Raw genomic sequence first — 13628 nt, 5'->3', positions numbered from 1 at the left:
TACCTCCTACCTCTCCAGGAGGCTTCCCAAGATAAGCAGGTGGCTATGAGCTATAAGCTCCTTTCAAATTACTGCTCCTGCCCTGGGTCCTGGAGTGTGTGAGATCCTGTGTGCCCCCTTTAAGAGTGGAGTCTCTGTTTCCCACAGCCCTCTGGCTCTCCCAAAAGTAAGCCCTGCTGACCTTCAAAGTCAAACGTTCTGGGAGCTCATCGTCCCAGTGCAGGACCCCCAGTCTGGAGAGCCTGATGTGGGGCTCAGAGCACTCACTCCTCGGGAAGAGCTTCTGCAATTGTAATCACGTTCCCATTTATGGGTCGCCCACCCAAGGGTATGGGTCTTGATATATCAAGACTCCACCCCTCCTACATATGTCCTTGAGATTCCTTCTATATATCTTTAGTTGTAGAAGATCTTTTCTGCTAGATTCCAATCTTTCTCATCAATAGTTACTCTGTTTTAATTTTGTTGTGCCTATGAGAGGAAGTAGAACTCAGGCCACAATCTTGGCCCAAGTAAGTCTACACAACAGAATGATAAACACAAATTCAGACAATGGCAATGTAGAGGAGCACATGAGTAGGTATAGGTTATTAATAACATTCCAGTTTTGGGGTTGGGTAGTGGTTTATAAGTGTCTAAGTCATTATGAAAAAAAGGAAAGGGGGAGGGAAGAGTGGAGGAAAGGAAGGAGAGAGAGGGAACGAGATACAGAGAGAGGACTGACCTGTCTCCCATGCATCTCTGCTGTTTCTTACAGCCATAAGGAAATGATTACTAATGTCACTTCATCAGGAAAACTTTCAGGTAATCATTAGTGTTGTTCACTCTGATTCAATTCACTTCTTTTTAGAGACACATGGAAGACTGCACCTCTTATCTGTGAAGTTAAAAAGGGCCATGGGACTTGTTCTAGCCAAGGAATGTAAGCAGAAAAGGTTATTTTCAGGCTGAAGCCTTTACCAGGCAGGGCACAAGTCAACATTGTTCTTTTCCCAGCCTCAGGAAATAACTCAAATATGTAGCCCTGGCTTGGTGGCATGCTTATAGCTGATGAAGAAACCAATCTTAGAGGTCAAAAGATGGAGCTCTGTGTTCTGTTGTAGGGAAAATGTTACATGTGTTGCCTGTGGTATCTCAGGAGGTATGTGACGTACCTACTGCACTGGAGCTTTAAGGGAAGACCTCTGGGAAACAATGTGAGCACTGCGTGTCAGCTGCCTTTGTTCTATATTACAAAGGACAGGACCTCAGGGAGAAAAGGTAGTCTGTTTTGCAAGCAGGAGTAAAAGGAATAACTGATTCTGGGTCTTCAACAGGCAAACAGTATGGAAAAATTTCCTTGATAAATCGTCTTCAATCAGGACACACACACACACAGACACATATGCAGACACTATATATATATATATATATATATATATATATATATATATATATATACACACACACAAAAAAAAATACCACTCCCAAAATCTTTGTCTCCATCCACCTCAGTCAAGAACATGTATTTGTTATGTGGTATCTCATGTGCAATATAGTAACTAGTGACACAGACCCAACCTAGCAGCTGAGGGAGCTGAGCAATATTGTTTCTACATGATATATCAAACTTCTAAAATTTGATTAGTAAAATTTGGGGGAGTAAAACAATACATTTTTAATTACATTTGGATTTAGTAATCTTCCAGATGTTCATTCTTTGATCATCAAACATATGGGTTTATCCTCTGCTGAATACTGTTTCTAACAAAGAACTATTGAGAATATGAGGACAAATGTGTATTCAGTGACCTCTACCAGAAAAGTGTGTAACTGCTGGGTAAGACCTCGAGCAGCCTGAAAACCTGGGTCTGGTGGGGAGTTTGTGACTGCAGTACAGGTTTGGCATATGCTGACATTCTGAAATACAGCACTCTTAAGTTCCAAAAGCCCAATATTTGGGGTATAATAAAATATTTTAGTGTTTTTCAAAAATATGAAATCTGAATGTGTATCTTAATATATATCTTGAGGAACAGTTTGCATTAAAATTTCAAATTGAATAAAACTACATTCCTCTTAAAAAATGTCACCATATCCATTCCTTGCTTAAAAACCCATCCTGGCTTTACCCCAGTAAGTACACTAACATTTCAATCTTACAAGATATCACAGTATACAGGAGTACTGAAAGCTTGTTTTGTAGTCACAACATCCTGGTGGCAGACACCGGTTTTAGGCCTGGTTATAGTCTATTCCTGCAATTTTTTGTTGTTGTTTTTTTAAAAATTTGTAACACTAGAAATCTGAGAACTCATTTCTTGCTTTAATTCATCCGAACCCTTTGAGTAATTCACTTCCTTGATGTTCTCAAAAGAGAAAATATTAGCTTAGCAAACATGGGAAATCACCATCTCTCTTAATAATTGCTAAAAGAGGCAAATAAATATTTGAATGCAATGTTATCAGTTACATAATAAAAGCTTGCCTCAGAATTATGAAAATACATAGGAAGAAGTGGTTGATTCTGTCACTGAGAAAGGGAGGTAAATATATTTTCTCAGAGAACTCATTGATCTGGGGTATGAATGATGTCAAAAGTTTTGATCATGAGAGGAGTTTTTACTAAATCAGAGATTCACAAATTGCCCTCTAAAGATTGTGGCGGGCTTCCCTGGTGGCGCAGTGGTTTAGAGTCCACCTGCCGATGCAGGGGACACGGGTTCGTGCCCCGGTCCGGGAAGATCCCACATGCCGTGGAGCGGCTAGGCCTGTGAGCCATGGCTGCTGAGCCTGCGCGTCCGGAGCCTGTGCTCCACAACGGGAGAGGCCACAACAGTGAGAGGCCCGCGTACCGCAAATAAATAAATAAATAAATAAATTAAATAAAATAAAGATTGTGGCAGGTCATGACAGTTTCCAGGGGTTGGCATACATCATAAAAAATATAAGAACAAAAATGTGGATTTTCCATGCAATTAGATGTATTCAAGGTAAAGAACTACATTTACTCTGTGATTATGTCCTTTCTATTTTGTTGTTGTTAAAATATCTTTCATGTAAAATGATATTAATAATAGATGTTAATTGAATTTTAAAAACTATATCTTACATTTCTAGCAATTCATTTATTTTTCTTCAAACCTTCTATGTAGACTTATAGTTTCTGGTTGCCTGTACATACTTTTGAGCATATTGTGGAAATAAGTATGATGGTTTTATAATTTGATTTGATCCAATGAATGGGGTGTAAATCTATGTTGAGACTAATCTTCTCATATACATGTGTGTATTTTTTTTTTTCTCTTTACTTCTCTGTTGAGCAGCAAGTGATCTTTTCTACAGCTCCCTGAAGTTGCGAGAAGGGATAGTGATTAGTTCTGATTGCTCTTACCTCAGATATTTAGTCAATGTGGAGGGAGTCTCATAACTTTTCCCCACCTTGAAAATCCTGGATTTTTTTTTCTTACTGTGCAGTCATTTTGAAAACACACTTTGTCTTGTATCAGTGGCCTCTTGCATCAAGGAAAACCAGATTCTGCCCCTGGCATCAGCTGTTTGAGATGAAGCGGAGACCTTGATATCTTGCACGAAGCGACATTACGTTTGGTTTTTTATGCGTTGCCTGAATTGTCATAGAACTCATACTGTATTTGCTTCACTTATGGTTCCTTAGAAACAAGAGCTTTGCAGGCTTAGTGTGGGTTCTGTTGGAGATGCATGTAGGGCTCCAAGTAAATCCTTCAAGTAAAGTGCTGAAGTCCACCCATTTCTGGACCAAAGATTATTTTATACCTTTCTCACAGAAGCTGCTTTTGAGGTTTTGTTTTGTTTTGTTTTTAAATATCTGGGAGACTATAGTCTTGAAAGCTTCCTGAAATTTCAAAGCCTGAAATTTTTCCTTTTTTATTGATGTTTTTGACTTTTTTTTTTTTTTTCGGTATGCGGGCTTCTCACTGTTGTGGCCTCTCCTGTTGCGGAGCACAGGCTCTGGACGCGCAGGCTCAGCGGCCATGGCTCAAGGGCCCAGCTGCTCCGTGCCATGTGGGATCTTCCCGGACCGGGGCACGAACCCGTGTCCCCTGCATCAGCAGGCGAACTCTCAACCACTGCGCCACCAGGGAAGCCCTTGACTTTTATATTTAGTTAAAATGTGCTCTACAAATATGTGCTCTAAATATTTAAAATATTATATATTTATAGTAAATAATAATAATGTTAAACTTTTGCTTTTTAATCTTTAATTAGCAAATTTTTAAATTTTGTAACATTATATTTTTCCCATTGAAGTAAATGAACTTTATGACAAGTTCTAAGTCTGTGATTCTCTGCTTAGCCTGAGAAAACTAAGATCCTCGTCTCCATTGGGCAAAGCATGTGGGCAGAGGCAACACGGGTTTTCCACCTAAAGGACTCAGCAGCAATCCCCAGAGAGTCTGCAAGACAACCACAGGATCCCAACTTAGCAGGAAAACCTGCATTCCAAGGAGCTGGTGGAAGAAGGGAGAGAGTAAGAGAAAGCTCCTCCACCCCTTGGAAGGAAAATTCAGGGGCTGTTCTTGGTTGGTCATTAAGTCTCCCATCCCTTTCCCTTTGGGGTTTCATGCCTAGAAAAGAGAAAGGGAAATCAAAGTGATCACTAGGACACTTTCTGCATCTTGGCTATATTTTTTCAATGGCAATGACCAGAATCTCTTTTCTGTTGTTTTCTTCATAGCCAGGAGAGAGGGGTCAGTGTCCATGAGTCACTTTCTTAGGAGCAATAATTCCTTCAAGTTAGTGGTTCAATGGAGTGGAGGTAACAGAGCTGTGCTAAGATGTTCTTGGCAGCAGGGTCTACCCTGCGTCAGAGTGGATGCCTCTGAGCTGCAGAGAACCTTCAGCACACTGCAGACTCCAAAACTGGAGAGATGATTTCTGGGCCTTTGCTGGAGTCTCTTTTTCTTACCCATTTAAAATGGTCTTCCTGCCAGCCCAAAGGAGAACCCAGTTTTGTGAAATTCCCTTACTCCCAGCCTGGATTTCCATGGATAGGACACTCTAAGGACATGAAGATGTGGAGAGAAAATAAGTGGAGAAAGCAAGTGGGCACCAAACCACCCATTGGGAAAGTGCAGAGAAGTGGGGAAAATAACAGTAAATCAATCACAGGCGTGCTGGGACAATTTGAAATCAAAATGGAAAAGAAAATTGAGCAACTCCTACCTCTCAATAAAGAAAAAAATCAATTACAGCTCAACTGTAGATTTTTATGTGAAACATAAAACAACAGTGCTTTTAGAATATTACACAGGTAAAGATACCTGTGAAGATACCCCACAGGTATCTTCATGACCTGGGAATAAGGAAAAATTTATTAAATAAGACACAAAAGGAGCAGGAACAGTAAATTGCAATTCATTACAATTAAGAACCTCTGTTTATCAAAAACCCATAAAGTGAAAAGGCAAGGCACAGAATGGGAAAAGAATTTGTAACACACATAATTAATAAAAGGCTGTATCTAGGGCATATAAAGAATTCCTAAAAATCCCACATGGCATTATCATTGTTATGTGCACTTGAGTGGGTTATCATCAAAGGAAACAGTTTCAGAAGACTTGGCTATTTTAACTGTGGAGACCATGACAGGTTGGCTCCATGTAACATCTGTCAGTATGCTTTGTTGGCACCTTCACCCTACTTATTCCAGGACTGAACCATTTTCCTCCTCAAAATATCTTGGTGTTTATAGTTTCGTCATCTAGATCTCACACATTACTAGTTAAATTTATCCCCAAATATTTTATTTTTTATTGTTATTGTATTGATAAATGGGATCTTTTCTTCCATTATGTCTTCTAACTTGTTATTTAAATAAAGGGGAGAGGTATTGGCTTCTGTACATACAGTTTTGTCTCATGGTCCCACTGTGATGGGTTGTGGTTTGTTCTTAGTGCTAAAGGAGCAGAAATAATGTACAAAGAAGGGAGTATTCCTCCCCTAAAATGCCAAGAGAGTGGAACCAGAAGCCCAACTCTGTTGCAAGCCTAACATATAAAGGAAGACAAAGGCATCCTACAATTAAAAAGCAGCTGAGGCCAGGACAGGATTGCAGAAAAGGAAAGGATAGAATTGCCTATGATAAGGCTTAATGTGCTGCTGAGTGAATTGTTCAGCCATGTGGAGACCAAAATATATAAGGGACCTGTTATGGGTTGAATTGTGTCCCCCCAAAAGATGTTGATGTATCAACCCCCAGTACCTCAGCATAGGACCTTAATTTGAAATAGGATCTTTGGAGAAAATCAGATTAAGATATGTCATTAGGGTAAGCCCTAATCCAATATGACTGGTGTCCTTATGAAAAAGGAAAATTTGGACACAGAGACAGACACATCATGTGAAGTTGAAGGCAGAATTCTGGTGATGCATCTACAAGTCAAGGAACATCATAGATTGGTGGTAAACAACCGAAAGCTAGGGGAGAGGCATTGGACAGATTGTTCCTCACAGCCTTCAGAAGGAACCAGCCCTTCTGACACCTTGATCTCAGACTTTCAGCCTCTGGAACTATGAAACAATAAATATCTGTTGTTTAAGCCACCCAGTTTGTGGTGTTTCGCTACAGCAGCTCTAACAATCTGATATAGGACCCTAACTAGGGAAAAGAAGTTCTAGGACAGTGGTTCTCAAAGTGTGGTTCCCAGACCAGCAGCATCAGAATCACCTAGGAGCTTGACAGAAATGCAAATTCCTGGGTCTTCTTCTATACCTCCTGAATCAGAAACTCCAGGGGGTGATCTAAGGAGCCTTCTAGATTATTCTGATGCACACTACAGTTTAAGAACCACTGCTCTGAAAAAATTCCACCTTCCTGGACAGTGGGAAGGACTCTGGAAAATGGGAATCTGGAACTGTTGGAATACACGTAACATAAAATTTACCATCTTAACCATTTTAAGTGTAGTTCAGTGGTATTAATTACCACTGATTCTTACTGTTGCGCAACCATCACCAGAAGTCTTTTCATCTTGCAACACTGAAACTCTATACCTGTTAAACAACAACTCTCCATTCTCATGCTCCCCCCAGTCCCTGGGAGCCACCATCCTACTTTCTGTCTCTATGATTTAAATACCTTTAAGTACCTAAGTGGAACTGTTCAGAATTTGTCTCTTTGTCACTGGCTTACATTACTTAGCATAATGTTCTCAAGGTTCATCCATGTTGCATCATGTCAGAATTTCCTTCCTTTTAAAGGCCGAGTAATATTGCATTATATGTATATACCACATTTTTGCTTGTTCACTTATCTGTCAGTGGACACTTTGTTGTGTCCGTGTTTTAGCTATTGTGAAGAATGCTGCTCTGGACAGGGTATACATATGTCTTTAAGACCCTGCTTTCAATTCTTTGGGGTATATACCCAAAAGTGGAATTTCTGAATCATATGGTAATTCTATTTTTAATTTTTTGAGGAAATTCCATATTGTGTTCCACAGGGGCCATACCATTTAACATCCTCACCAACAGTACATAAGGGTTCCAGTTTTTCCACATCCTTTCCATCACTTGTTATTTTCTGTTTTTTTTTTTTTTTTTTTTATAAAGGCCATCCTAAAGGTGTAAAGCGGTATCTCATTATAGTTTTGATTAGCATTTCCCTAGTGATTAGTGGTGTAGGACATCTTTTCATGTGCTTGTTGGCTGGTTCTATATCTTCTTTTGAAAAATGTCTACTCAAGTCCTATGCCCATCTTTGGATTGAGTTTCTTGTTGGTTGTTGTTGCCGTTGAGATTTAGGAGTTTTCTATGTATCCTGGACCTTAATCCCATATCAGATATACGTTTTGCAAATATTTTTTCCATTCTGCCTTTTTACTCTGCTAACAGTGTCTCATCAGGCACAATTTTTTAAAATTTTTTGTGAAATACAATGGGTCTCCTTCTTTTTTTGCCTATGCCTTTGGTGTCATATCCAAGAAATCATTGCCAAATTCAACATTGTGAAGCTTTTGCCCTATAAACTCCTACACATCTCTCAAGACACAGCTCAGAAGTTACTTTTCCTGCAGTCATCACCCCTGACATCCCAGCAGAGTTAGGTGCTCATGTGGCCCCTCAGGAATATTTCTGTTATACTTCAGATGCTTCAGATTATAATTCTGTGTTGGGGTGGATGTCTGTCCTGCCAGACACTGAGTAAGGCACATGCCATCTATGTGCTCCCAGACCAACACAGAGTAGCTGCTCCCCTCACGCTTCTTAAGGTACACGCCAGCACACGTGCACACGACCTCACACATGCTTTGGACCATGGCTGGACAGAGCCATGGGGACCACGCTGTCACAAGGAGGAGGAGAAATGCACAGAGATGTGCCCCACACTCATCACTCCCCCATCAGATCCCAGGTCCTCCCTGACAGGGAAACTACATCTTCCTGACCGGGAGATGGACAAGCTGAAGACTGAGAAGGAAGAAGAGATAGGATCTCAGAGTCACCTGCCAGCAGCTAAGGACACTTGTCTCAAACTGTACATTTGGAGAGGGGTGGGTCCCCATGGAGCATGCTCACTCTTGACAACTCTGACTCTGAAAAGCCCAAGGGCTTCCTCCTCATCCTGCCTCTGGCCATGAGACATCCCACAGAGACTGGAGAAAACAGGAGTTGAATGATCTCTGGCCCAGAAGAGACATGGAGGCTGCTGCAGGTGAGAGCTGAGTCCACCTGCCCTGGATGTCAATGCTCATGGTGACCGCTGACCAGAGAGACAGCCCATGGTGGGGAGGTGGGTGGCCTGAGTGAGTCCAAGGGATGTCCAAGATTCTTCCAGTAACCCCCCTGCAGAGTGAGTATCTGTGCAGACACTGGCCAGGGAGAGGGAGGTCGAGTTTTGTCCTGAAAAGCTAAACCTCGGGTTGAGAATGACAACACCTTGTGTTTCTCAAGCAATCTCAGGTCCAAAAGCCTTCCACAGAATGTTTCTGCACACAAGCCTTATCCAACTCAGGCAACTGAGCAGCTTATCCCAAAGGCCAAGCATCCAACAATGGTTCTTTTGAAGCCCCAGCCCTTGCGGTTCAGTCCTCAAATATACAGGATGTCTGTACCTGGACAGAGGATCCTATAGCCCTGGCCCCAGAGACTCAGCAAGGCGTAAAGGAAGGTCACATTCCCACATACATACACACACTCACGCACACACACAAACACACACACACACACACACACACACACACACACTGACAAACGAGTCTAAGCAAGTTCCCCTTGAGCCCCACAAGGACTCACATGCTCCATGTGACTGTCACCTGGTGACTCTCACTCCAGCACACAAGGCTCTGACTTGCTCTCTCATTATTAAATTCCTGAACTGGACAAATCCACAGTGAAGTCCTCTGAAAACAAGAGGCAGAAAACAGTATTAAGGAACATGCTAGAAATAGCCTGTTTAGGTTGCCCCAGAGATTCTCTGTGCCCAATACTCCAGCCAGACTGGTGGAGCCCAGCACCTCTGTGAACAGTCGCTGGTGCATCTGGCCTCCAACTTAGCCAAGAGGGACCTTTTCCCCACCCTGAGAACAAGAGCCGTTCCTCAGAGAGGGCCCCTGGTCTGCCAGAGGCTTGAAAGGAGAAACTCACCTATAGAGGAAGAGCGCGACCAAGCACCTCCAAGGGCACAGGTGGCCGTATTAGCAGATTTACTCACTCTGACCCTGTTCACACTTTTCTTGTTCTCCTTTAAAGTCTCAAATTCCCAAACGTAAATAATGACTGCTTTGAATTTTATATCAAAGGCTCAGCCTCCATGAAGGATATTACGCGGCCAACTTCAGATTCACTAAAATAAACTAATGGTTACCCATCACAATAGAAATAAAACTGTCTCACTGTTGTGTTGGTTATTCTGCCCTGTGCACATGAATCCAGCCTGGTCCTAACAAGTTACAGAGGGGCTGACAGTGAAGTTGGAGAAGTAAAGAGTCTGGAGCCAAATTTCCTCATTCTGAACCCTGCCGCTCCTATGTATACCCTGGGATCTTGGGTAAGTTCTTGAACCACACAGTGCTTCAGTTTCCTAATCTATAAAATGGATCTGGTAATGGCTCTGGTGTCAAGAGTAGATTAAATGAGACAACACACATAACATTTATAGAAGAGAACCAGGCTGTAGTAAGTGAAAATAACTGTTACCTAACATAACTGAATGTATCGCCTTTCCTATTACAAGTTCAGAGGAGCGTTAAAGACTCACTCTGGCCAAGGGGTGAGTCATAAGATGCCATTTTCTGGGAATCACCAAAATCACAGACCACAAGTATTGCCAGGCCGTTGTCAGTACAACACTCTCCTCCGCATTTCATGGGGAATTTCTACAAGGTACAAGTAAGTCATTGAGTGCGGACAATAGCTTTCACTCTCTCAGAGATGCTGCCATTCTTAGAGGGCAAAGACGAAACAATGCTTCCTCAGTAACTAAGATTATTTCAAAACCAAAGCTCTTTGGATTTTCCTGATGACAGTCACTCAAGAGCTCTGCGTCTCTGACAGCCCAGGCCACCATGCATGCCCTTGCTCGATCTTGCTCTCTCTCTCTCTCCCTCTGTCCCCCCTCCCCGAAACCCACCCCCCGCAACCCCTGCTGAATCCTCCTCTCCCATAGGTCTCTTCCCTCGCCTGGCTCAGAACTCCTGAGAGAAGCAGGACAGGAGCCATCACAGAATCCTCGTTAGGGGAGCACGATGATAGGACAACATGCCCAACCTCAGTCACTTCCTTGTCTCTACACTCAGGAAACCAGCCCCAGACAGCAGCCCTGTGCACCTGGTAGGATGAAACACTGGAAGGAGCCAAACTCTGGAAGAAGCCATTGTTGGTGTGGTATCTCCGCAGGGAGCTGATCCTCCAGTGCTACAGGGGGGACTTGTTGGGCCAGATGCCCATGTCCCGGGCCTGGAATAGTAGTAGCCAGGGTTCAGGAGAGTGACACACAGTCTGACCAGCCCAGAAGGTCCCACCAGCCAAAGACCCACACATGCAGACACCCTGGGCTCCAGGGGGCAGGTGCCCAGCAGCGCTCATACTCTCCACCCTCTAGCACATGATGAGGCCCCACACACACAAACAGCCTTGGTGGGAGGAAGTTGTGATTCAAGACATAGATTTCTTTCCTTCTTCTTCTCCAGCCCTACCTCCTCATCCCCATCTCCCACCCTCCCTTCCACCTGCTCTGCTCCAGCCACACTCAGCTCCCCACCCTTTCCCAGCTGGGTGGTCAGTGCCACCAACCTTGCAGTCATCGCTGGTGGCTGCCTCTGCAGACCCAAAGGTGTGGTAAATGGTCCAGTTGCCGTCCCCTTCTGGGTAGTCTGCCCTGATGCCCTGCTGACTGGACCAGTGATCACCCACTGTGCACTTCCTGGACATGTGGTTCTCATGCGCACAGGCCACCAGTGTCCCGCCACCACCCCCAGAGGTCATGCCACAGAACATCTGGTGGACAATACCATTCTCAGTGTGGAGGAAATACAGGCCATCTGCAGAGGGAGCCAGCCCAGAGCACAGGGTCCATCTCAGGCCCCACAGTCAAAATGGTCCTGGGAACTGGAAACATGGCCTAAAGCTCCTCCACTGAATCTTATCACTGACTGCCCCTATTGGCACTGGAGTCTCCCCGAGTTCAGAAGGCCATGCCCCGTGACTGAGGCAGAGCATAGAATTATCAAAACTTCCAGTGACGTTCCTCAACAATGTAAACATTGAAACCCAGCAATTCCACTCCTAGGTATATACTCAAGGCAATTGAAAACAGAGACTCACATGCTTCTACACCAGTGTTCACTGCAGCATTATTCACAAGAGCCAAAATGAAGTAACAACCCAAGTACCCACCAGTAGATGAATGGATAAACAAAATGTGGTGTATACATACAGTGGGTAAGAAGGAATGAGGTTCTGACACATGCTACAACATGGATAAGCCTTGAAAACTTGATGTAAGTTAACTAAGTGAAACACAAATTGGCAAATACTGCATTATTCCATTTATATGAGGTACCTAAAATGAAAAGTCATAGAGACATAGAATTTAAGAGGGTCTGGGGGAGAGGTGGAATATGAAGTTATTGTTGATGAGTACAGCGTTTCCATCCGAGGTGATGAAAAAGTTTGGGAAATAGTGGTGATTTTGCACACTAGGTGCAAAATAGATGCACAACACTGTGCAGACAATCAATACTACTTAACTGTACACATAAAAGGATTAAAATGGCAATTTTTATATTATCTCAATTTTTATCACAATTTTTAAAAATCTCCCAGTGGACAGAAACCTAACTGTCCAGATGGGCTTGGTGTCGATGCTTCCTCACCTACCACAGGCACCACAGCATCTCTCTTTGATTTCCTTATAGCTTCTGGGCAGAGATGGACAGAAAAATGACAGGTCCATTTCTCTTTCCATTGCATAACCAAAGTATTGACCACAGATAGAGAATATGCAGAGTTTTATTTATTCTTACTACTGGTTTGACACAAAGCCCAGCTTCGGGCTTCCCTGGTGGCGCAGTGGTTGAGAATCTGCCTGCCAATGCAGGGGACACAGGTTCGAGTCCTGGTCTGGGAAGATCCCACATGCCGCAGAGCAACTGGGCCCGCGAGCCACAACTACTGAGCCTGCGTGTCTGGACCCTGTGCTCCGCAACAAGAGAGGCCACGACAGTTAGAGGCCCGCACACCGTGATGAAGAGTGGCCCCCTGCTCGCCGCAGCTAGAGAAAGTCCTCGCACAGAAACGAAGACCCAACACACCCCAAAATAAATAAATAAATTTATTTTTTTTTTAAAAACAAAAAACCCAGCCTCTCCTTGCTACTAGTCCCAATCCCATTCCGCCACTGGAGCAGAGCCTCACTGCCTGGGATGTAAGGTCGGCGACACAGGTTTGAGCCCTGGTCTGGGAAGATCCCACATGCCGTGGAGCAACTAGGCCCGTGAGCCACAACTACTGAGCCTGCGTGTCTGGACCCTGTGCTCCGCAACAAGAGAGGCCACGACAGTTAGAGGCCCGCACACCGTGATGAAGAGTGGCCCCCTGCTCGCCGCAGCTAGAGAAAGTCCTCGCACAGAAACGAAGACCCAACACACCCCAAAATAAATAAATAAATTTATTTTTTTTTTAAAAACAAAAAACCCAGCCTCTCCTTGCTACTAGTCCCAATCCCATTCCGCCACTGGAGCAGAGCCTCACTGCCTGGGATGTAAGGTCCTGAGGTATCCAGCATCCTCTCCATTCAGCCCACCCGACTCAGCGTCCAGCACACGCTTATTGCATCCCTCCCTCCACACGACCTCATGCCTATGCTGGGCCCTGCCCTGGGCACAGGCCTTTCAAAGAAATCAAACATTCCCCCAAGAATTTACCTCAACAGAAAATCATGTTGAGAAGAATAAATAATAAAAGAAAGACAAGCCCAGGAGAGGAAAACGGAGACTCTGAGATGAGACTGGAAACTGGAGTGGCCAGTCTGGGGGCAGGGGATTTGTCTGGGGAAAGGATGCCAGTTGTTACTCAGAGAAGGCCTCCTAGTCCTGGTGACACCTTAGCTTATCCTGAGAGAATAGACATGACTTTCCCAGAGGCACGGAAAAAATAATAAAGCGTGG

The 13628-nt window shown here is 43.8% G+C and overlaps 1 protein-coding gene across 1 annotated transcript; it reads right to left on the bottom strand.

Annotated features, from left to right (window-relative positions):
• Nucleotides 1-10196: 10196 nt before the first annotated feature.
• Nucleotides 10197-12432, bottom strand: LOC102989041 (intelectin-1). The gene is given in 6 exon segments (XM_007130961.1): nt 10197-10337; nt 10789-10925; nt 10928-10941; nt 11255-11501; nt 12340-12394; nt 12397-12432. Coding segments are annotated over 6 exon segments (630 nt in total).
• Between the last annotated feature and the right edge of the window lie 1196 nt (nt 12433-13628).

This window comes from Physeter macrocephalus, chromosome 4 (assembly GCF_002837175.3).
Source record: "Physeter macrocephalus isolate SW-GA chromosome 4, ASM283717v5, whole genome shotgun sequence".
NCBI classification, from domain to species: Eukaryota; Metazoa; Chordata; class Mammalia; order Artiodactyla; family Physeteridae; genus Physeter; species Physeter macrocephalus.
The sequence above is the reverse complement of the archived record's forward strand: the minus strand, read 5'-3'. Positions and strand labels throughout refer to the sequence as shown.